The 25,144-nt window shown below is 34.7% G+C and overlaps 1 protein-coding gene across 1 annotated transcript in view; it reads right to left on the bottom strand.

The window, feature by feature from the left end:
* Window positions 1–2,321: 2,321 nt before the first annotated feature.
* LOC144957458 (annexin A6-like) overlaps window positions 2,322–25,144 on the bottom strand; it is a 34,456-nt gene continuing 11,633 nt past the window's right edge. Inside the window, exons 8-27 of the mRNA XM_078888733.1 lie at window positions 25,028–25,131; window positions 23,524–23,599; window positions 22,621–22,775; window positions 21,211–21,292; window positions 20,451–20,545; window positions 19,609–19,722; window positions 18,118–18,208; window positions 17,156–17,292; window positions 16,080–16,269; window positions 14,807–14,988; window positions 13,957–14,029; window positions 11,982–12,067; window positions 11,462–11,543; window positions 10,820–10,914; window positions 10,437–10,550; window positions 8,980–9,070; window positions 7,093–7,229; window positions 6,383–6,572; window positions 4,539–4,720; window positions 2,322–2,948 (exon numbers count right to left, since the gene is read on the bottom strand). Coding sequence (XP_078744859.1) covers window positions 2,877–2,948; window positions 4,539–4,720; window positions 6,383–6,572; window positions 7,093–7,229; window positions 8,980–9,070; window positions 10,437–10,550; window positions 10,820–10,914; window positions 11,462–11,543; window positions 11,982–12,067; window positions 13,957–14,029; window positions 14,807–14,988; window positions 16,080–16,269; window positions 17,156–17,292; window positions 18,118–18,208; window positions 19,609–19,722; window positions 20,451–20,545; window positions 21,211–21,292; window positions 22,621–22,775; window positions 23,524–23,599; window positions 25,028–25,131 — 2,348 coding nt within the window. The 3' untranslated portion in view covers window positions 2,322–2,876. The remainder of the gene's footprint in view (window positions 2,949–4,538; window positions 4,721–6,382; window positions 6,573–7,092; window positions 7,230–8,979; window positions 9,071–10,436; window positions 10,551–10,819; window positions 10,915–11,461; window positions 11,544–11,981; window positions 12,068–13,956; window positions 14,030–14,806; window positions 14,989–16,079; window positions 16,270–17,155; window positions 17,293–18,117; window positions 18,209–19,608; window positions 19,723–20,450; window positions 20,546–21,210; window positions 21,293–22,620; window positions 22,776–23,523; window positions 23,600–25,027; window positions 25,132–25,144) is intronic.

The following is a 25,144-nucleotide window of genomic DNA, read 5'->3' as shown; positions in this document are numbered from 1 at the left end:
GTTAGAAGTTGAATGTCATACCAATACCACAGGACCACAAAGCAGTGCATGACTCAGGCTGACTAGTTAATCTCCACTTGTCTTTATCTTTTTTCTTGCAAGTAAAGCTTAGTCATATCTCAAGACTACAAGACGAGAAGAATTGAACGAAGGAGAGAAACTTTCACAGCGATGGGGAGTTGAATCCTAGACCTGACTGGAACAGCATCATTTGGCTGCGAGAGGAACTCTCTTCATTTGCCACCATCCAACACTCCAAAAAGAGTTGTTTCATGCGTAGTACGGTGGAATGTGCATAAAGTCAACACCTTAAATTAAATTAAGCTTTTATATAGCGCAATATCCACTGAACATGATCAAAGCGCTCTACAAGGGGTCCCTGGTCAACAGCATCGTTTAACATGTAGTACCGGACATGACGCCTGTTAGGCGATATTACAATTTATTTCGGACAGAGACAATGGCCAGGTATTCATTTTACACCTGAGTACGGTGAGAGACTGTGAGTAAATAACCTTCTCCAAGGACTCAACTATGCGCCTAGCGAGGCTCGAAACCAGGACCTTCCGATCAGAAAGCGAGTGTCATACCACTAGACCACATAACCACATGTTGGTCCCAAATTTTCTGTTCTTTATCTGTGTTAGTTTCATGGATAATGTCAACCAATCTTTCCAGTCAGATGGTGTTGACTTTATCATGATTCCACTATACATCTTGAGTCCCTCTGACAAAGAACTGATTGACCTGTATATCTCCACTTGTCTTACTAGTTTTTCTTGCAAGGATTTCTTTGTCTTCTTCTTCCTTTTTAAGTCTGTAACTTCAGTTTTGAAGAGTCCACAGACCACAGTATTTTTCTTTTATGGGAGATGTGAGACTTATTCCACTTCCACGGTCTCAATGACGATGGTATGAACGAATACAAGTGGGCATCCACTCCTGAGTGGGGTATCATAAAACTCAGATCGTTTCCTCTTATTTTGTTGAGGGGTAATTTCACTTGGTCGTCTAGGCCTTTGCAAAATATTGTCACTTTGTCATGCTTTCTTCTCTGTTATAGCAGTTCAAGATCTAAATCAGTTTTGTGTTTTTTATTTTGTTTTGATTTATAAATTTCACTGATCTATTTTATATTTCTTTGATTTCTTAGATTTCTGATTTGTGATGAGGGTCCCAGACAGAGCTGCTATATTCTAGTGTAGGTCTAAGTCTAAGAAAGGCTTCATAGCACTTTACTTTAATTTTATTTCCCTCCTGCTGTCGTATGAGTTTCGTTTTTGAGGGAGCCTAAAGTAGGGTTTTTTTTTTTTTGCATACGTTTGTAACATGATCTTTCCAACTTAATTTGTTAGTTATTGTCACTCCTAGATATTTCGCCTTGTTCACTTCTTCTAATGCGGTGTTAGTGTTATGTATTGTATATGTTGAATGTATCACTTTCTTGTTGTTTGTGAATTTTAGAAGTAAAGTCAGAACATAGGAGAATATTACTAGAGATGTTTTGCAGAGAGGCAATCTCAGACACTGCTAATTTTCATGATTAATTTTGTTACCCAATCATTGTGAACAGATTTTGAAATTTTGATTGGTTAGCAAAATATGAATGAACGTATGTGGGGAAAAAAGATCTGTTTCGGCTTTACAGAACTTCTTTTGAAATGTCCTTCATTTTAACCATGTGCAATAACCAATAATTACACGAGATACAAATGAACAAACAACAAATTAAATAATCATTAAAATTGTCTATATTATTCTGAAGATATCTGTATCTAAAATGTTAATGGAATGTATGCAATTATAACTGTACATGGTAAGATCTCCCTCTAAATACAATGTACAAATAACATTGAAATAAATTAAAAGCTAATATATTATTACGTTCTATGATGATGATGATGATGATAATGATAATGATAATAATAATAATAATAATAATAATAATAATAATAATAATAATAATAATAATAATAATAATAATAATTATAATAATAATAATAATAATAATAATAATAATAATAATAATAATAATAATAATAATAAAATCATATTATAATAACAATAAATAAGATGTGGCACCTGGTACGACTATTGTTTATCAATTTATGTCATACAACAACATACAAAAACAAGGGTATTGATAATAACAGTTAAGTTGTATAACATTAAAAAAAATCTGTCACGAATATTTTCGCAAAGCTCAAAACATTACAAAATGTAGTACCTAGATCACAAAGATAACAATAACAAGAGTGATTAAACAGCTTAAGACAACAAAACAGCTTAGAACAAGAAATATAATTATCCGATTATTATTCTTTTTTTTAATCTCTGGAAGAAAAATGCAGATCTGTAGCAATAATGATATTACAGGAACTTGAAATAAATATAATAATTACTAAATTAAATATAGTCCATTTTTGTTATTATTAAAACTAACGTGAAGTTGTACTTTAAAAAATGGCAACTCCTTCCTGAGACTGATATTTGAGATCAACGTCATTGGCCGAGCTGCCAACTCCAGTATTTTTTAGTGTCTTAAATTAAATAAATTGACAATCTCGGAGTGTTTATATAATATTTCTACTGGACTTCAGTATGAAAAATTGTAGTTAAATGTCTTATCATTTTGGTGACAAATTAGAAATCAATTTTTTGGTGTGTGTTTTTGGTATCGGGGAAAAAAATCCTGATTATAAAATTAAAAATCCTGATTTTCAAAAGTTTCATCCAATTTTCCTGGAAGCGTGGGTTGACAACTCTGAGTTAGTGGTAATGCTTGTACATATGTAGTATATTACATCCATAGTAATATTGTTAATATGAATATTGAGTAAAATGGTGATTAATCTTGCTGCTGTTCATCATATTATCTACTTTTTGATAGACTTCTCTTCACCTATTAGGGTCAGCAACATCTTGCGGTAGTCACCTGAACAATCATCCTGTCAAATAGTGAAAAAAAGATAAAATGAAAATAATTGAAGTACTAGCAGTTTTTATTTTAATGCACAAACTCACTTAATCAACAAAGCATTGTATCTTATGAACAGCAACACTTATGGAATACAGTGCATGGTGGGTATATTGATATAATCTATCTGTGATAACTGTAAAATGGCTTTATAAGCCCTTTGTCTCGGTAGGAGAAAAACATTTTTTAAACAAGGAGGGAAACTCGCAACAAATACCAAGCATCAATTCACTGTCTATCGGGATTGTATCGGAACTCTTAAATGGGTTGATTTGAAGATGAATTCTTTGTTGGCTTTTACTTCTACTAATTGGATTTGAAAAAAAAATATTGATGGTGATCTGCTTCTCTAATAAAAGAAACATCTTGTAAACTCTGAAATAAAAAAGGGGAATCTTCTTTAGAATGCTGATGGGAAAATCTATACAAGATCTTGATTGCTGCCACTTTGCTACACACCGGTTCTGTTGGTTGAGTAATTTCTTCATTATCACTCCATAATTGGGCTTTCTTATTATTATGTTAGTAAAGATTGCATCGATGGAGAGTTAGTTCTCTGCTGAATTCAACATTATAATTGATATTGATGTGCTCATTTGGCTCTGTCTATTGATAGATTATGACTGAGGCTTGAAACAGATTTCCTAGTTCTGAACTTGTGATGTGTATTGATTAGAAGCCAGAGGGTAGAGATGGAGATAACTTTCCTTGCCATTGGATAATGACAAACTATCTCTTATTTATCTTATACAATGTCTTTAGGTTTTCACAGAAGACAATCTGGGTGGGGTTCCTACCTCCCATAGTGGGCAGGGAGGTACTTATTGTGTCTTCTATCCCCCTATATCTGTTTTCCAACTTGCATTCTGTCTTTGTCTTGGAATGAGATTGCTTGGTTTTGTCCTGGCCCTGGTCGGGGTCCTGGCTGGGAGGGAAACAGTCGAATGCATAGTTATTGTTTTGGGAGATGATATTTTTTCCTTGTAAATCATCTCTCTGTTATGTATTATTATATTTGTTCTAATTTATAATGTAAGCATTTGAGTGTATTCCTCTTAGTGGGGGCCGTGCTTGTGTCCGGATGAGACTTATTGGTGATCTCAAACTAAGAACATTGATGGTATGCTCTTGGAATCTACATCTGATCCCTATTTGTTCCCAGTTCCCCTTTGTCTTACTTTTTCTTGGATGCTTTAATTGTAATTCTAGAACTTTTTACTGTCCCATTTTCTTCTTTTTACTGGCGCTGCTAAATGTGTTGCAAGCGCTGTAAAACCCTTAAAAAACAAAAAAAAAACAACAAAAAACAGAAGACAATAGTAGTGATGTGATTTGTGATTAATTTAGTAATAATGTGTTCCAAAAAAAATTCGTAAAAAGATTAAAATTATATGGTTCAATTCAGAACTTTTGCTTTCAGACACTCGTTAAAAGTTTGAGAAATAGGGATGTAAAACGAAATGACATTACTGCAAGTTCTCATTGTTTTCCTCGTACTTTTTATGGATATAACAGCCAAACTAAAACACAAGCGCAGTAAAACTTTCAAAAGTAAACTCACAGAAATAAACATTGCTAATGTCTGCTTGAACTGCTTCTGGAATTCCTCCTTAATCTGCACCATGTCCACCTCACATCGTGATGATACAATCCTGACAATCGTGTCGTCTTCAGAGCCCAGACCTTTCATGGCTCTCTGAAGCTCTGATGCAAAGTATGCAGCCTTCCCTCGGATCACTCGTACTGAAAAATAAAGGGGAATAAGGGTTAATTTTAAAATCTCATCTAAATCATCTAACCGCTATACAGTACTTGCTGGATTCTAACATACTCTTGGGAGAAGGCAAAAAGCGTGCTTGAATCCGAGCGTGACAAAATCTGATGCTCACTGAAGGTAACCAATACATTCAGTCACTCAGCTCGTATTGCAGAATCTGCTGGAATTCGATAAGCTAGAATTCAGAGAGCACTGTAGTAGTATTATTATTCTTTAAGGTGGGTTTAATTTGACAACTTTTAATAACAAAATGAGACAAAAGAAAAAGAAAAAAGACGTCCCTGGTAGATTGAGAGGCTTTTGTTACAGAGTAAAGTTCTAAATGAATGCTATTCATTTTATCATTATGGTAGTTTCTGTCTTTAGTTAAACAGGAGCATTCGAAGAGCCTAGTCATAAAGTCATTTAATCACGGGAAGTTGGTTGTAGCAAAATGAAGGTTAAAATTTGGACTTGGCTTCAGAAAGTATAAAAAAATAAATTTGTAGTACTGACATAGGGGACTCAAATTATGGTTATCGTGAGTGAACTGGTGTGCTTATGCTTCAAGTTTATTATTGATGAGTCGAAAGGGAAAAGGATGGGGCTAATGTTTTTGTGTTTTTTGTTTTGTTTTTTTTTTCTATGTAGTTGTAGCGTGATAGTACAGTTGTCGAACAAGAATTGCATAAAAAAATATATTTACAACTTCCTTTTAATTAAAAAAGAAAAATCAATTCATCGACTATTCTAGCAGAGAACTCTCTCTCTCTCTCTCTCTCTCTCTCTCTCTCTCTCTCTCTCTCTCTCTCTCTCTCTCTCTCTCTCTCTCAAATCAAATAAAAGATCAATATTTACGACTGTTTGCTTTTTTAAAACACCAAAATGAGGCTTTATGGAATTTTATGTTATGATCTTTATATCACGACAAGTGTCGAGGGAAGATAAAAAAGCAACACTTCTATCTTCATGTAATTAGATGCCTCTATTATAGAGAGGTGATATTATATTATAATAAGTAAAGGTGATCAATTAGTGACTTCTTTTTACTTATATTTTACGATTTCTTAAAGATTCATTAGTCTCGTGTATAAATTGCATTACCAAATAACCACAAGTTTCATTAAAAAAGACACTGCAGCCTGCTTTGTAAAGAAAAAAAAAATACTTTCCGGTCTTTTGGTCAAAAGTTAATTATAATCTTATGATGTAGGTGATATATATATTGTAGGCCTTAAAAATCATGTTAAGAATAGGACAATACTCAATATTTAGATAAAATTTAATTATATCTCTTATGATGAGAGTAGATATGCACTTGTAGTTGCAATAAATTTTAATAATAATACATAATATCACAAAACTATGATATTTGATTTCATTTGACTTTGACCGATGGACCATTTCACTTTCCTCCTTTTTGACATTTTGCCGTTATCATCACTGTATAAGAAAGTACTTTCCACAAGATCAAACAGACACAGAAACCCAATTGTTGGGAGAACAAATAAAGATGTCTAACAAAATAAAATCAAATCAAATCGTGACTCAACCTGAGACCCAGACTGATCTCTTTGTTCATGAGGCAAATTCTCTACCAATTGAGCTATCAGGAAAAACGCCCCAATATAAGTACAATAAAATCTTACCGATGGCTAACATTCCTTCTTCCAAATCTCCACTCATTTCTGACTTGATCGTGTCTTCAATGTCCTTGTTTGCCAGCTTGGCATATTCCTGGAATGTCGCTCTCAGCTGTGGGTAGCTACGAGACACCAAGATCTTGTGGAATTGAGATTCATCAGTGCCCCACTTCTTCTCTCCTGCCTCATGAAGTGCCTTTTTATTTTTAAAGAGTTTTTAAAAAAATGAGATAGAAGATTCAGAGAAATGAACATAAATAGAAAGTATCACCCACATCCATTTTAAAGAGAGTACTTTAAAAATAATTAAATAAGAAACAATAACACTGGATATTTATAGATCATCTAAAAATGGAATCGCTTAAATAATCAATTTCAATTTTCAGACTTTACAACTTGGTGCCCTGAACTAGATAACATCAAAGTAAAGAAAAGAAGGCTGACAAAATATCTGTATATCTAAGTCTACTTACATTCGTAATAATAAATGTCGTTAATACAGAAAATCAATTAAAAAACAAAGCAAAATACAACCCCCCACCCCTAAAAAATAAGAGAAAAAAAAACCCAAGATAAAAAACGAACCCCCCCCCCCCCCAAAACAAACAAACAAAAACAACAACAACCAACAAACAACAAAACAAAAAATAGCAGATGTAAATATTTATATATTGAGCATTTTCACGGGTTAAAAGACAACATGTTGAAATACCTACCTGCGCATCTACTTTAGCTTTATTTCTGTCAAACTCTGTCCCCTCTGGTCTGTTGGCCTGTAGACATCCAACCAGCAGGCGTTTGAAATGTCCTGATGTATCACCGGCCACATCTTCCTCTAGCTCCTTGCCAAACACTGAATGAATGTTATAGTGAAACATGGACATTTTAATTTTTCTAGCTTACTCACACAAACACAGGAGGCGTCAGTATAAAATGTCATTTACTGCATCAATATGCTATTATGAGACAACAACAACAACAAATGTTTATTTTAGGCCGTTGGCCAATAGTCATAACATCTCTCGGAACAAAATATTCTAACAATTATAATAATAAAGGGATAACACGCTTTTAGTAATCGTTTATAGCATTAAAAACAAGCAATAATAATAATAATAATAATAATAATAATAATAATAATAATAATAATAATAATAATAATGAAAATAATAATAATAATGATAATGATGATGATGATGATGATGATGATGATGATGATGATGATGATGATGATGATGATGATGATGATGATGATAATGATAATGACAATAAGAATAAGAACAAGAAGAAGAAGACGAAGAAGAAGAAGAAATCTCAGAGACAAAAACAAACAAACAAAATTGGTTTTAAGAGTGACGTGATCATAGGTGCAAGATTTTAAGTTTTTGGCATTTTGAGAAAATACATTTACTTTTTCCAATAAATTAAAGTCAAATTTTATAATTTAGACTTAAATATAATTCTCAGTGCCAGGTCACTCTGACACAATACGGTCACAAATAAAAAAAGGAAATATGTGTGAAAAGTGCCTTACTCTAGGACACAACATCGCGGCCAGGGTAATGTTATCTGTCTAGGCACTGACCACTCTCAACCTTGCTTAACTTTTGTTGCAAGACACTATTCTATTCCAATTCATGCTACTGGCACCACGATGATGCATCATGAATTTCTTTTCTTTTCTTTTACTAAGGGGGAGGGGTGACTTTCAAAACCTGACAAATATCTTTTCCATCAGTCAGAGGAAACATCTATTTTTGTCATTTAATTAGTGGGATGAAGAGGAAAATACTTGTCATCTTTGCCTTATAGAACAACGGTCTGGGTGTTTTAAAAGTTTAGAGTTTATCTGATGATTCAAGGTCTCCAAAAGATGCCAAGAGAGTACTAACTGATTTTATGCCTGGATATCACTTAATGAATGGTTTATAGTAGTCTTCTCCTCTTGGAGTCCTTTCTGTCTTATTTTTTTTTTCACAAGATTTCAACAAAGTAATCGACAAAAATGGGTGTTTCTTTTCTTTTTTTTTTACCAAACTCGCAGAAACCCATGAAACTCTCCGACGTTATGGGAAGTGGACAGCTGTGGGGAGTGAACCAGGGACTCAATGAAGTGGACACTAGAGGGGAGTGAACCCGGGTCTATGGAAAGATTTAAAACTAATCGAAATAAAACTCGACTTCACCTTACACATTGTATCGTCCTTTAGAACCATCACGCCCATGAAGCTAGATTTTTTTAATCTCAGTTTCTGTTGTGTTTGACGATAACAAAATTGCTTGCAGCCCTTTGGATTAATTGCTCGTCTATCATAAAGACCTTTCTACCAGATCTAATAGATCCAAAAACCCAATAACTGCTGAATAGACAGAGTAAATTGCAAATATATATGCATTCCCCAGGGGCAAAATGTTGAGGTGTCTAACTGCAGGCTTGAACTCGCAGGCTGAATTTAGGTTGTATGTGTGCCCAAGAATGTACCACTACACCAATGTAAGACCTAAAAGGGTTAGATTATGCAAATATATTGTGATTTCTCTAATTTAATATTTATCTCTCTTTGAATTGATTAACTTTAGTTTTGACTTTCCATCCTACTTACTAGTTTTGTAAGAAGTTTTTATAGCTGTGAGTTGTGCATTGGTGCGGGTACATATGATTTCGACTAAAACATTTTCATCTGTGCCCAGTCCCTGAAAAACACAAAACAAAAATGTATATGTTTGATCAAGTCATGAATCACTAGTGGTGAGAATGTTTAAAATTGCACACAAAATCTCTTTAAAGAAATTAAGGAGCAGGCACCAGTATAATAAGATAAAGATCTGAACAAGTGTGTATGAAAGGTCTCAGACAAAGCAAGAAATAAATAAGATAAAGATCTTTTTTGCTTTGTCTAGCACCTTTCATACACACAAAATCTCTTATGAACACATAAACATAACAAATTAGGGATCATGCATTAGTGTAAGATGAACATCTGAAAAAGTGTGAAAGAAACAGTGCCAGACAGTGCGGCTATGTGGTCTAGTGGTGGTATGACACTCGCTTTCAGATTGGAAGGTCTTGGGTTCGAGTCTCACTCGGCGCATAGTTGAGCCCTTGGAAAAGGCTCTTTACTCACTTTCTCTCACCATACTCAGGTGTAAAATGAGTACCTGGCCATTAACAGCATTGTCTCTGCCCGAAAAAAAAAATTATATCGCCTATCAGGCGTCATGTCCCGTCCTACATGTTAAATGTTGCTGTTGGCCAGTGACCCCTTGTAAAGTGCTTTGAGCATGTTTAATGGATATTGTGCTATATAAAAGCTCGTTTATTTTTTAAAAATGCAAGATAAAATAGTCCCCAAAAATCAGCCTGCCTCGACAAACTGGGGTCCAAACCTCAGACCTCCTGATTACCGGTCATCAGGAGGTCTGAGGTTCAGTCCCCAGTCGAGACAAGCTCATTTTTGGGAATTATTTATTATTATTGTTTTTCTTTTTTATATTTGTTTTTCTGATTTGCCTGACACTGTTTTATACACAAAAACATACATTTTGTCGAACTCTCTCTCTCTCTCTCTCTCTCTCTCTCTCTCTCTCTCTCTCTCTCTCTCTCTCTCTCTCTCTCTCAAAAGCTTCCAGCTCTGAGCTGCCACTTACTTACATTCCATCAACCAATCAAACCTGTTGTGTTGATTTCCACCAAAAGAGAAGGTCAAAATTATTGGTTTCATTGGCAACACTAGGCTGAGTCTGATTATATTTGATCTGCTGCTACCTTTTTGCCTATCCCATATCTTGTTTTCATAATTATTATCTAAAAAAAAACTTCTGGTATACATTACCCCAACAGCAAACATCATGCCCCCCCCCCAAAAAAAAAACAAAAACAAAAACAAAAAAAAAACAAACAAAACAAAACAAGCAAACAAAAAACAAAAACCAAAAAAAAACAAAAAAACAACCCCATAAGCATAACGACACCAAAAACAAAAACAAACTATGAACATCAAAAAAAAAAGAAAAAAAAAAAAAAAAGAAGAGGAGAAATAAAGAATAATTTCCAACTTACCTTTATAGCTTTATTGAGCTGTTTGGCATCAAAATCTGCAGGTCCCAACAACATTTCTACACAAAGCGTCTTGAAATTTCCACTGAGTTCACCTGAAAGTTCTTTTGCTAGGTCCTTGAATTGACGATAAGTAAGAAATTTAAATTAGATGATATTTATGATGGTGAGGAAGATGATGATGATGATGATAATAATAATGATGATGACGACGATTAGCATAGTGATCATTAATAAGAATGATTGTTTTTAGGAGTTTAACAGAGATTTGTATCACTTTAGTCTTTTCACCAACAGTTAAAAAAGGAAGATGAAAAGCTCTAAAGCTAGACTTTTTTGCTAGAATACTTGTACCATACTATCACCTGTTTGGTGAGATGACTTACTTTTCCAAACATAGTTTTGTAGGTGAGGGTTATCTGTTGTCTCTGTTCCCCTGATCTGTGACCTAGCACTTGAATTATGGCTTTCTCATCGGTACCTGGATAGAAAGAGGAAAAAAAAAACCTTTAAAAAATGTAATTAAATGTTTTAATAAAATGTAATCAATTTCATGTAATTTAATGAAATAAGAAAAGATGTAATCATTCAAGACCATAAATAAGGCCTATGGAGCTGGAGCGATGTGTACATAGATGCAGGTCTGACATCCGAACCCACTCATGGGCCTAGTTTAACATTGTTGTAATGGACAATATTTCGCATCATTTTCTGAGATTTCCATTATAACAGTGAGCCCATAAGGAATTGGGTTATCTGTCCTGCAAATAAGTGCACGTTGAGGAGGAGTTACTTTGGTTTCTGAGCTGTTAATAAAAATTGCTTGTTACAGTGTGACGTTTTTGTCATATCAGAGTCGGTAAATTAAAATTGATTGAATAATCAAAAGAGGATAGAGCTACATCTTGTCAAAGCTAACAACAACCCTGATAGTCAATGATTTTTTACAGTCCTGAAGAGTGTACTTAAACAGACTGTATGGCAACTTGATTGATGATAATGATAGTCATATTACATATAAATCTTACCAAAACCCTTCATTGCTTTTCGTAGAACTTCACAGTCTTGCTCTGCATTAAATCCCTCAAAAGGCACAAGAGTTGGATCCTCCTGGAAAACGATTGAAAAAAAAAAAAAGATTAGAGTGCGGTGGATAATATTTTCTAAAAGAAAACTATTATTGTCATAATTACAGTTGTCATTGTCACCATTGACACCAACCACCACCATCACCGTCACCATCACTATCACAACCACAATTTTTGATAATAATAATGATAATAGTAATGATAATAATAATAAATAATAATAATAATAATAATAATAATATAATAATAATAATAATAATAATAATAATAATAATAATAATAATAATATAATAATAATAAATAATATAATAATAATAATATATAGTAATAATAATAATAATAACAATAATAATAATCATCATCATCATCATCGTCATCATCATTGCCATCCTCCTCATTGCTCTTCCTCTAATTCCCTCCCTCCTCCTCCTCCTCCTCATCATCATCATGATCATCATACCTGTTTTGGTTCATTCTCCAACTTTACATCTTCATCTAGTTGTTCATCGGTTTTATACTTGACATCCTCCACAAATGCTTTGCCAGCTGGAAACGCAAAGAGAAAAATAGAATGCTTACGGTTCAAAAATAAATTCTATTCTCCTTTATAAAGAGAGTCACACGGTTGATGGGGTTGTATGTGTATTATTTGTATGTGTGCATGTGTGTGTTTGTGTGTGTGTGTGTGTGTGTGTGTGTGAGCGAGTAACAGAGAGAGAGAGAGAGAGAGAGAGAGAGAGAGAGAGAGAGAGATAGATAGATAGATAGAGATAGATAGATAGATAGATAGATAGATAGATAGATAGAGAAGAGAGAGAGAGAGAGAGAGAGAGAGAGAGAAGAGAGAGATAGAGAGAGAGAGAGAGAGATATAGAGATAGAGAGAGAATATTCAATTTCCATAACCCTGTTCATACAGACATAATACAACTTTAAGATTGTGGTTCACTTAATGTGGCCCATCCATGGTGGGCAATAATAATTGTCTCCGTTCAAGTGACTTTCAAAACCTGCTTAGTCACGGATAGAAAATGCAATCTATTGGACACTTTAGAATCACCAGAGAAAATCTGAAGTTTCCAAACACTGAGGATATTGTTCTATGAGAGTCACTAAATAAATGGCAAAGTGATACTAAGCTGTCTTGTGTGACTATGTGGTCTAGTGGTATGACACTCACTTTTCGATCGGAAGGTCCTGGGTTCGAGCCTCACTTGACGTATAGTTGAGTCCTTGGAGAAGACTCTTTACTCATATTCTCTCACCATACTAAGGTGTAAAATGAGTACCTGACCATTAAACAGCGTTGTCTCTGTCCGAAAAAATTGTAGCATCGCCTAACAGGTGTCGTGTCCCGTCCTAAATGTTAAATGTTGATGTTGGCCAGGGACCCTTACTCACATTCTCTCACCATACTAAGGTGTAAAATGAGTACCTGGCCATTAAACAGCGTTGTCTCTGTCCGAAAAAATGGTAGCATCGCCTAACAGGCGTCATGTCCCGTCCTAAATGTTAAATGTTGATGTTGGCCAGGGACCCTTTGTAAAGCTCTTTGAGCACATTTAGTGGATATTGCACTATATACAAGATCAATTTCAATTTCTACAAGATCCAAGATGGTTCTTCTACAGAGAGGACATACCGAATATTTCTCTGTCGTCGATCTGTTTTTAAAAAATAATGTGTCTCTGTTTTAAAGGTTTTTTTTGTTGTTGGCCAAGGAAGGGTTTTGAGCCCGAAACGTTATGTGTTATTTTTTTTGAAGCTGTATATTAATTTTTGTTTATTAAATGAATGGAAAATATTTTCAGTTTTCTCTGATGATGGAAATGTGACTTAGCATGTTTTCAAAGTCACCTCTTTTATTTCTGTTCTGAAAAAAAAACAATGTTAAATTATATCACTCGTTTGAATGGTGTCAGATTGCCTTATCTAATCATCCAAATATTTACTTTAAGGAGCTTTTTGATTTTGCAGTTAAGAACTGTAAACAGAACATCTAAATACAATGTGATTCATTGCCTTAAAACTATATTATGTCGGGTTGATTTAGATGTCATAAATTAAATATGGAGCAAAAAAAAAAAAAAAAAGACTTGCGATAGCTGGAGAATGAGTATAGATATTATGCGCTTGGCTAAGAAGCTCACAACATTGCCATCCGGAAGTACAATGGACCAACACACAAAACTATGTGTAACCTTAAACGTTTATAGTCTGGTTAATACAGTTGAGTGAGAATTACTCATAAACGCGAATGGCAAAAAACAATAACAAAGACCTTAATGACGTCAACTTTGCACTATCTATAGTTTCTTAAATTTTGCAAAATATTAAAATTTCACTTTTCAGCATCTGGATCACCCTGGCAAAATACCAAATTAATGCGGAGAATCACATATTATAACATATAGATAACAAATTTGCAACACTTACAAGTAGCCTTAGGAGGGGGCCCACCCGTAGCAAGGGCCAGCATTAGACGTTGGTAGTCTCCACTTGTATCATCCTATATCAAGAAAATTGTCAATTATTAATTTAACTACTCTTTGATATTTTCACTTAATAATTAGTTTAACATTTTAAATAATTATTCTAATTTTCTAGCATCAAAATCAAATTATTATTTATAGTCAGAAAAAATAGAAGGATTGAAAAATTGACAGTAATTCAAATTGTTGAATCAATTCAAAAATGACTTGGCTCACTAAAGTATTGACCAGGTCTAATCCCGGCCAAAAGTATTTAAATCTATGAATATAAAAAGTTCATCCTTAATCAAATTGCAATGAGAGAGGAAGTTAGATTTAGTAACCAATTCCAATAATGAAAGCTTATTTTGTAGCTAGACACTAAGGATTCTGCATCAAGAGCTTGTATGGAACCAAGAAGATTTTAAAAGTGAACTACATTTACAATTGCAAAGCGCTTTCTCTTCCACACTTAACAGATCCAGCAACTCAAAAACTGCTTGGTGGGCCTCTCGGTATTATATAAAATATCATAAAGTCAACAGAAGGTTCTTGATCGTTCATTGGCAGAACACTCTACCCACAAGCAAAGAGACTGATATCAATACCTGCTGCAATCCATTTTTTATTTTTTGGCCCACTCTATCCACCCAGGTTGCTGGTTTCTTAAATTAACTGGAAAGTGCATTGCAGTAAACAAACGTCCAATCCACAGGGCGACAAGCTAATTTAGTTGTCCATTTATGGCTGCAGAACCTGAGATAAAACTTCATTGGCTGTTGTTCTCCAAAAGACTTAAAAAAAATTCCACTTACTGTAATAGACTGTTCCAAAGACTTTCCTGCCATTTTTTCAAAAGACTCCTTAATCTGCACCAAGTCCAGCTCACTACGACTGATGATGATACGAATGAGGCTGCTATCATCTGTACCAATTCCAGACATTGTCTTCTGGAGTTGACGAGCAAAATGGTCAAATCTATTGGTGACACATCGAACTGGAGAGAAAAAAAATGAATAGAAAAAAGTTTAAATTCACTATGATTTTTTTTCTTAAATTCTAGACTATTATTATGATGGTTTTCAGGACAGGTCTCACCGTACTCAGATGTAAAATGAGTACCTGGCCGTTAATGTTGTCTGTCTCTGTCAGAAAAAATTGTAATATCGTCTAACAGGCGTCAAGTGTTGCTGTTGGCTAGGGACCCCTTGTAAAGCAATTTGAGCATGTTTAGGGGATATAAAAGGTCAATTTATTTTTTCTGATAGACCAACATCTACCCGTGCGGCTATGTAGTCTTGTGGTATGACACTCACTTTCGGATTGGAAGGTCTTGGGTTTGAGCTTCGCTCTGCACATAGTTGAGTCCTTGGAGAAGGCTCTTTACTCACATTCTCTCACTGTACTCAGGTGCAAAATGAGTACCTGGCCGTTAACAGCTTTATCTCTGTCCGAAAAAAATAATTGTAACATCGCCTAAAAGGTGTCATGTCCCGTCCTACATGTTAAATGTTGCTGTTGGTCAAGGACCCCTTGTAAATTGCTTTGAGCATGTTTAGTTTTAGTGGATATTGCACTATATAAATCTCCAATTTATTTTACCCAGTTGAGGCACGCTGATTTAGTGGGGTAGTTATTCTTGTATCTTTCTTTCTGCTTTGTCCGACACTGTTTCGTACACACTGATCTTTACCCATATAGAGCAGTGCTTCAGAGCTATAAGGCCCATGAAAGTTGGAGTTTATCCAGGCTTCTGCAGCATTAATTAGATTTAGCAATAATCGCTTCTTCCCTTTTGAATAGAATGTTATTCTGCGAGATCTAACACACCTATTTACCCAATTACAGCTGAGTGGACAGGAAAGTCAGAAAAAAATCTATATTGACAGCTACTAGAATCAGTACTGGGTCTTTGCTTGTGAAGTGTGTGCCCTACCACTGATCTATCGTAACCCCTCGTTCTACCTAAAGGGTAACAAGCAAATGCTACTGTCTGTTTTCTGCTACAAAAATTATATTAATTATTCTCATGGCCCTGAAGGATTACTACATTTTTTGCCTCAATTTTATTATTTTCAATTCACTCACCAATAGTTTTCATGCCACTCAGCAAATCACCCGACATCTCGCTCTTTAACGCCTCCTCTATGCTCTTCTTGGACAGTTTCTTGTATTCCTCAAACGTTGCCCGAAGCTGTGGGAAACTTCTAGAAGCCAGAATAACATTAAACCGAGACTCATCTGTACCCCATTTCTTCTCCCCTGCCTCGTACAGAGCCTAGAATGGGAAAATAAGTAAAATTATTATAATACAGTAAAACCTTGTTATACCATCTGGACCTTGGCTAACTTTGTAGAATATTGGGTAATGTAAATGTTGGAGCTCGAAGCTCGAAGAAATAAATAATAATGTGAAATTGAATGTAAGCTTCAATTTAATAAACTAAAACAGATAATGTTAAACGCCATTATCACATATTATCTATCTCATTCGTCTATAGTGTTTCATTCATCCTGTTTTGTTGATAAAGGGGAAACCTGGAATGTCCACATTATCTGTTTTTGTTTATTAAATTGAAGCTTACATTCAGATCCACATTGTTATTTATTTTAATGATACAATGAACAATTTTCTGATTCAGATTTTGTTTTGTACATCACAAAATTTGAAGAAAAATCTTTGTTATAGATATAAGAACTTAATGCTATTTTGTAAAGTCCATTTTACTCAACAAATTATGTACAGCAGTCCTTCAGAGCTATTCGGCCCATGGAACCGGAGTTTATCCTGATTTCTACAGTGTGAAACGGACAATAGCAATTGCTTGCTACCCTTTGGATAGGATGCTAGTCTTTTGCAAAGTACTTTCTGCCAGGTCTAACAGACCCAGCTTCCCAATCACTGCTGGGTGGACAGGGGAATCAGAAAAAAAAAAAATCTCGAATATACCCCGGATTGAATTTTGCAAAAGTATGTACTTATTGCTTTTGAGTTTTGGTGGAAAAAAAAGAATCAATTTTTGTGTTGAGTAAGGATGGCGTTTTGGGAATAATCCTAAAAATAGTCGGTAAGAAGAGAGTTAAAATAAAATTATAAGCATGGAAATGATCTTGACATAATACTGTTCGAAGACAATTGGTCACAATTATAAATAAAAACTTACTTTTGCATCTTGGTGTGCCTTGTTTCTATCCACCTCCTTACTGTCCCCTCTATTTGCCTGGAGCAAGGACACAAGCAATCGTTTAAAATTCCCTGAGGTGTCTCCTATTATATCTTTCTCTAGGTCTTTGTTGTATTCTGTTGATGAAAGAATGATTTTCAGTGATTTATGGGGTGAGAATGTTACCATTTGTAAATATTCTGTTATGCCCACTGAGGCAGGGATGTTGGTGGGGGGGGGGGGGTGAGTAAAAGCGAAACGATATGGTAAAGCATTGTTTGTTTCCCTTATTGTATGAAAAAAATCAAATGATTTCAAAGTGTTTCTTTTGAGGCATTATCCATCTGGGCTATGAAATAACCTTTTACCTTGTTCTGTGTACAGTGGATATCCAACTCACGAAAAAAAAAAGAGAAAAGAGAACTGGTTTTGCATTGCAGTGGATTTTTTTTTTCTTCTGTAGAATAGAATAGTTGTGTTTGACATATGAGCTAGAAGAAAATACTCGGCAATATATGAGCAATCTATTCACTGGTTGGCCAACAGTTGTTACTGTTTCATGGTTGAGAAAATGTGGTCAAATCTGGCCACGGGCCTCATGACTTTGAAGAACTATTTTTGAAAAAATTATAAGAATAAAAAAGTCTAATAATCACATACTTGTGAAGTAAAAAATGACTCACAAAATTGGCGAGCATGCGTTTGAATATTTGGCACCCCTTATCTGGAACTCCCTTCAAAGATATATCAGAGACAGTAGTGATGCAGATTTCGTTAAAAAAACATCTTAAAATGTTTCTTTTTAATATGTAGCACTGTAGAATTATATTGCTTTGTTTCATATTGCATGTTTGAGTGGTTGTATGTTTGAGTGAAAGTAGCCATGTTACTGTTATAATTATATAAGTATGACACAAAAGCGTCAAAGAAATAAACAAACAAAAAAAAAGTAAAAATCTTACTTTGTTTGTAAGCTTCCTTTATTTCTTGTATCTGAACATTGGACCGTGTACACAAAATCTCAATCAGAACATCTTCATCTGTGCCGAGACCCTTGGTGTGTAAAGAAAGAAAATAATAATAGTAATGTAATCAATGATTTGAAAAAGTACAGAAGATTTGGGTATTTTTTTGATAAAACCAAATCTAAATATCAGAAACACACAATCGAATCATCTGGAAAAAGTACAAAAGACATCCCACTTTTACGTAATGTCACAAGACCAAAAGGGCTAAAATTCAGCTGGTCGCTGGTTTGAATAAGTAATTAAGTAAGGTTTTAAAGGACTTGTTTATTGACTAAATAATGAAATTTTAGTTTGTTTTCCATTTGTGCGGCTATGTGGTCAAGTGGTATGACACTCGCTTTCGGATCGGAAGGTCCTGAGTTTGAGCCTCGCTCGGCGCATAGTTGAGTCCTTGGAGAAGGCTCTTTACTCACATTCTCTCACCATACTCAGGTGTAAAATGAGTACCTGGTCGTTAACAGCATTGTCTCTGTCTGAAAAAAATTGTAATATCGCCTGACAAGCGTCATGTTTCGTTCTCCATATTATGTGTTGCTGTTGGTCAGTGACCCCTTGTAAAGCGATTTGAGCACATTTAGTGGATATTGCACTATATAAAAGCTCATTTAATTCATTAAAATTTTGTTCTCCATTTAGATATAATACATTTAAAGTGTCTTGGTCGCAAATAGTTAATCTCCAAGAATAAACGGTTTTCTAAAGTTAGACCAATATTTCTTTTCAACTAATGCTGTACTATGTCTGTAAATATTGAGTAAAAATATCCAATGATTATTTTGAATTGGGACAAAACAGTTCATTTCCATTGGACCATGACATCGTCAATAGTTATTAAAAATAAAATCTGCATAATTGGATTTTCCCTGAGCTGAACGGATTGCAACTGAAGCAATCACTATGTAACTATACTATTCTAATTTTAGGCCAGGATTACTTTTCAATTAATGATGCACTGTGTCTCTAAATAGAGGGGAAATGAAAATGCTTTCTTTTGACTAGTGACAAAACAGGTCACATCATATTGAACCATTATATTGTCAATAGTTTTTTAAAAAAATCTTCTGCTCAGTTGGACTTTCCCGAGTTGAACGGTTTACTGATATGCAACTATACAATCCATATAAAATAACATATTGATATGCAACTATACAATCCATATAAAATACCAATTGATATGCAACTATACAATCCATATAAAACAACATATTGATATGCAACTATAATCTCCATATGAAATAACATATTGATATGCAACTTTACTCTTCATATGAAATAACATATTGATATACAACTATACTCTCCATATGAAATAACATATTGATATGCAACTATACTATCCATATGAAATAACATATTGATATGCAACTATACTATCAATATGAAATACCATATTATTGAGTAGTTGTTAGAGTTGTTTATTCATACCTTGATGGCATTTCTAAGCATGTAGGCATCAAACTCCGCTGGACTCAACAAAAGAGCTTTCAGTGCTTCACAGAAATTACCACTCGTCTCACCATTGATGTCGTCTGCTAAATTCTGGAGGAGAAAAAAAGAAAAGAAAAGCAAGTAAAATATTGTTAAATTTAAAAAACTTTAATCATTTCTTTAGTGAATTACTCCTCAAACTCAAAGCTATGTAAAAACAAGTCTAATAAGGGAAAATTGCACATGAGGTCGAGAAGCATAAAATGTTTATATTTTTTCCCATTTATTCACGGAAGTTTCTCATCCATCTAACTAAATATGAGTTGATATCTAATGAGGATGTGTGGGAGGGGGAAAGGACAAAGTAGTTGAAAGGTACTCATTTTTTTTTTAGTGGATGAGGGGGGGGGGGGGGATTCTGATTTGGGGGGGGGGGGGGGGGGGGGGCAAGATTATTAACCCCTGTTTTGTTCACACATACAACAAACATGTGATGAAAAAAAAATATTTATCAATAGTGCCGTTTTATTGAAAAACACAGAATGTGTTATTTCGTTAACATTGCATATACTGTGTTTTTTAAAACAACGGCAGTAATAATATTTCCTATTTAAATATCTGTGCAAAGACAATAATTTACCAAAAAAAGACATGACCAAAAACTTGAAGGCCCAGTCATTTAATCAGTTTAGATAGAAACTTTCAAATAAAACTCACAGTGTTAACAAAATCCTCCATTCCTTCCAAAAGAAGACAACAACCAAAAAAAAAGGCCAAAAGTGAGGAGTACAAGAAAACAATTTAGAGTTAAAAGCAGCGTAAGTAAACCAAACACTCACTTTGCCAAACATTGTCTTGTAGGCTGACACAATCTCAACACGCTGGGGGTTAGCCCGATAGGCCAATACATTGGTTAAAGCATCCTCGTCTGTACCTGTGAGATGGAAATTGTCAAATGTTCCTTTACTCAACGATATTGCTTCAATTCAAATAAATGCGGTTATGTGGTCTAGTGGTATGACACTCGCTTTCAGATCAGAAAGTCCTGGGTTCGAGCCTTGCTTGGCGCATAGTTGAGTCCTTGGAGAAGGCTCTTTACTCCCATTCTATCACCATATTTAGGTGTAAAAAGAGTACCTGTCCGTTACCAGCGTTGTTTCTGTCCGAAAAAATTGTAATATCGCCTAACAGGCGTTATGTACCGTCCTACATGTTAAATGTTGCTGTTGGCCAGGGACCCCTTGTAAAGCGGATATTGCGCTATATAAAAGCTCAATTATTATTTTTTTTTAAGCTAAAAAATCAAGTAAAGATGTAATAATGAATATTGATAAAGAATGATTACACAGATTTGTTATGCTCAATGCTCTTCATGTTATTTATTTTTACCAATGTAAAATTGAATGTAAGCTTCAATTTAATATACGAAAACAGACAAAACGGATGTTCTGGGTTTCCCTTTAATCAACCAAACAGGATGAATAAAACACTACAGACGAATGAGATAATGTGGTAGTGGCATTGTTAAGATGAAACTTCATACTGATAGCTGAAGAAGTCGTCGATGAAGAAAGACTAGAGGAGAATGCCTGTTCTTACCAAGTCCTTTCATGGCGTTTTTCAGCACCTCAGCATCAGCTTCAGCATTGAATGGTTCAAAAGGCTTTAGAGTTCCATCACACTGGAAGATTTAATGAAATAAATAGATAAATAAACAAATACATAAATAAGTACATGAATAAGTAAATAAATAAATATAAATTAAAATATAAATAAATGAACAATAAATAAATACATAAATAAATGAATTAATAAATAAATAAACAAATAAATATATAAATAAATAAACAAAATTAAGAACCAAAGAAACAAACAACCCCTCCCCTTGACAAAAACAATCAAACGGTAATGGTAAATGGTAGTAAATTTATAAAGCACCTGTTGCATAGGCCTTAAGGCAAGTTTACAGTAAATTATATGACATTAAAAACGTATAATATTATCTACACAAATTACTTTACCAAAGTAAATAAATCTATAAATTTCCCTTTGGAATTCTTCTATAAGATCTATTTCAAAGAAAGAACAATCAAGCCCATGACTCCGCTTTAGTGCAACATGACCAAGTGAGAGAGAATAATTTGCATGTTTAACTCTTTCAGCGCTGAGGCCCATAATTGCATTCCTGTCCCAAAATGGCTGACACCTGATTGAGGCAGCATGAGAATGACAATCTAAGACAAAGCGACAATTGATTTCGGCGCAAAATCTCAATCAAAATACCCCCCTAGGGCCAATTGAATGTTCTGATGAAAGAAATGATATCATTAGTTCAATTCATAGAACTCTTGTTGAAAGTAGGATTGGATTACATTATTGTATTTGCCTTTCAAGACCGGCCGCACTGTGCAGCAATTGGCCAGTAGAACAGATTCTGCTCTGGTCGCACAGTGCAGCTAATGGCGCTGAAAGAGTTAAGTTTTAAAAAAAAGATACCAAGGATCAAACATAGGTTCTATGAGTGTTAGTTTGTCTGCTAGGATGTCTCTCCCTTATAAGTCTTTCATTTTCTACTAGTTCTCTAAAAATATCCATCATTGCCTAAAGTTAGATAGTACTCATTTTCACCTCACTACATAGAGAAAAAAGAATGCAAGGGCAGGGTTTTGCAATCCTTATTCTCCCATCCACTCATTGGCTATGCTCGGTTGCTTGGATTTATAGCAAGACGAGACAGTGTACCACTGAGCCATTGGCACTATGACCACTCATTAAATAATAGCCTTTAAGCAAAACTCTTAAAGGTCATAACTTATATACACTTTAAAAATCACTAAGAAAATCAAAGGGTAGTAAGGCACAAGCAAACAGGAAAGTAATATTGCTTTGTGTACCCTTAAGACAGCCATATATAATAGAGAGAAGGAAGTGTGTCATACTCCCTGTTGTTCATACAGTAAATCTTTTAACTGTTAAAATAAAATAAAAAAGATCTGACACAATGCATACTGGGATATTTTCAATCTCCTTTTCATAGTAAGGATCAGCCTTTTTCTTGGGTTTGGGCTTGGGAGGTTCTGGGGGAGGAGGGGGCGGCGAGGCTTGTTTGGGCTTGGGCTTTTCTACAGTCTTCTTGACTGGGGGCTTTGTAGGCTTTTTTACACCTAGGACAAAATATATCAGATTTTATGTGTGGGAGAGAGAGAGAGAGATAGAGAGAGAGAGAGAGAGAGAGAGAGAGAGAGAGAGAGAGAGAGAGAGAGAGAGAGAGAGAGAGAGAAAGAGAGAGAGAGAGAGAGAGAGAATTAACTGCAATTCTTGAAGACAAATGAATACAGCATGATTTATGTGATAATAATATTAAACAGCTACATTATCAAATCTAAAATTTAAGGATTGAAAATAAATACATACATATACACATACATACATACGTACATACATACATAAATACATACATACATACATACATACATACATAATTTGAACAATCACATCCAATAAGTAACATCCTCCACTTATTTAAATGATTTTATCTGCATATAATTGCTCTGCTTAAAATCTCTTATTTCAATTGTATGACAAAACTAATCAACTTCCTAAATGCGTAGTTTATGTAAATTAAACTGCCCATGCGATTCACTGCCTGAAAACAGTAATATGTCAGGATCATCATGATGAAAAAAAAATTGAATTTATAGTAAAAAATATTAGTCTTGAGTTAAGTTTATTTATTGCATTGAGGATGATGAAAATCGTCACTTAAAATACAAGAACCCCCCCCCCCCCCCCCCTAAAATTGAATACTTCTAATCGATTTAAACTATAAATTCACTTTTCGTAGCCTGAGATTGTGGGTCTCATGTGTCTAATGTTTATCCACGAGGTCAAATTAATGTCAAATTGACTCACGTTGAGTTCCTGGCTTAGCCAGGACCAAGTTAATTCTATATCCATCTCCCTCGTCTTCTACCTTAGCCTCTAGAATCTGCAAGATAAAAATAAATTATATTAGAATTACAGAAAATTATATTAGAATTACAGAAATTAAAATTGCTCATAAAAGGAACACAAAGGATTTTAAATTCTTAAATTGCTATCAAACATTAATAGATTTAAAGTAACATCTCATTCGAAAGGTTGGGGGGTCCCGATTACTCAGTTGGTTGAGCACTCGATTCACATGCAAAGGGACCAAGTTCGGTTCTGAGTGCAGTCGAGTACTTTGGGATAGACTAGTATCTTATCCAAAAGGTATCAAGAAATTGCTATTGTTTGTTTCTTGCTATAGAAACCATGATAAACTCCGCTTTATGGGCCCAAAGGCTCTGAAGGACTACTACCCCATTAAAAAAGTGGATGAAAGGAACAAATAGAAAAATATTGGTTCTTTTACTGAAAGAAAAAGTAAAAGCATCCCATGATGATGAAAAAGGTTAACCAATCCCCCAACTCCCCCCCCCCTCCCTGGAAAAATAAAGACCTCCCCCCCCCCCCCCCCCCCTGGAAAAATAAAGATCTTCCCCCCGCGCATCTTGGCAAAGCTTAAACTGAAATTTTATTTCCATAAAACAAACATATATAGTGTTGACAAATTTTATTCTCCGCTTTGTGACATCAGCACTCCGAATTATCGTCGCTTGTCCTCACAAGATATGCAGAGCATGGTCAATTATGGTTTGGTGACGATGATCATAGAACTCTAGCCGATGGCATTGCATTCTTGGACGAGGCATTTTACATATACTATCAACTAGAATATGGATCAGTATGAATGAGCTAAAGGCAGTGACAATTATTGTAAAAAATGCTGACAGTATATGGCCTACTGGGGAGAAAAATGAACCCTTGTAAATCCATAGAGATGAGCTATTTAAGATAAATCTGGCCCATCGTTTCCAAACGATATTATGGTGAGGTAACCTTGTTGCTTAAAAGTAAATTTTCCGCTTACTCAAAACGTTTAAGATAAAATATAATCTTTTTGAAGAGAGTTAGTCTTGTGCGGCTGTGTGGTCTAGTGGTATGACACTCGCTTTCAGATCGGAAGGTACTGGGTTCAAGCCTCGCTCGGCGCATAGTTGGAAAATGCTCTTTTCTCTCACCATATTCGGGTGTAAAATGAGTACCTGGCCAATCACAGCATTGTCTCTGTCCTAAAAAAATTGTAAATCACCTCACAGGCGTCATGTCCCATCCCACATGTTAAGTGTTGCTATATAAAAGCTCAAGTTTTTATTTACTTTTTTCTTCTTCTTAAACTTAAAAAAAAAAAATCTCAAATTTCCTTCCTCAAGGTTAATGTTATTCATCATGTCCATTCCACTGTAATACAAGATTGGGGTGGTGGGTCACAAATGTTCTTCTTTCACAAACTGCCATAGCACAAAGTGACAACAACTTTTTATATAATCACCTTTCCCATTTTGTGTTCTCCAATGCTGGTCTTGAACGATGCTTTACTTTTGGCGTGTTCCAACATGTGGGCAAAAATATGCAAAATGTTCCCTTGGTAATCGCCTGCAAACAAAAT

Source organism: Berghia stephanieae, chromosome 12 (assembly GCF_034508935.2).
Source record: "Berghia stephanieae isolate SIO BIC M18660-M18661 chromosome 12, UCSD_Bste_1.3, whole genome shotgun sequence".
NCBI lineage: Eukaryota > Metazoa > Mollusca > Gastropoda > Nudibranchia > Aeolidiidae > Berghia > Berghia stephanieae.
The sequence above is the reverse complement of the archived record's forward strand: the minus strand, read 5'-3'. Positions and strand labels throughout refer to the sequence as shown.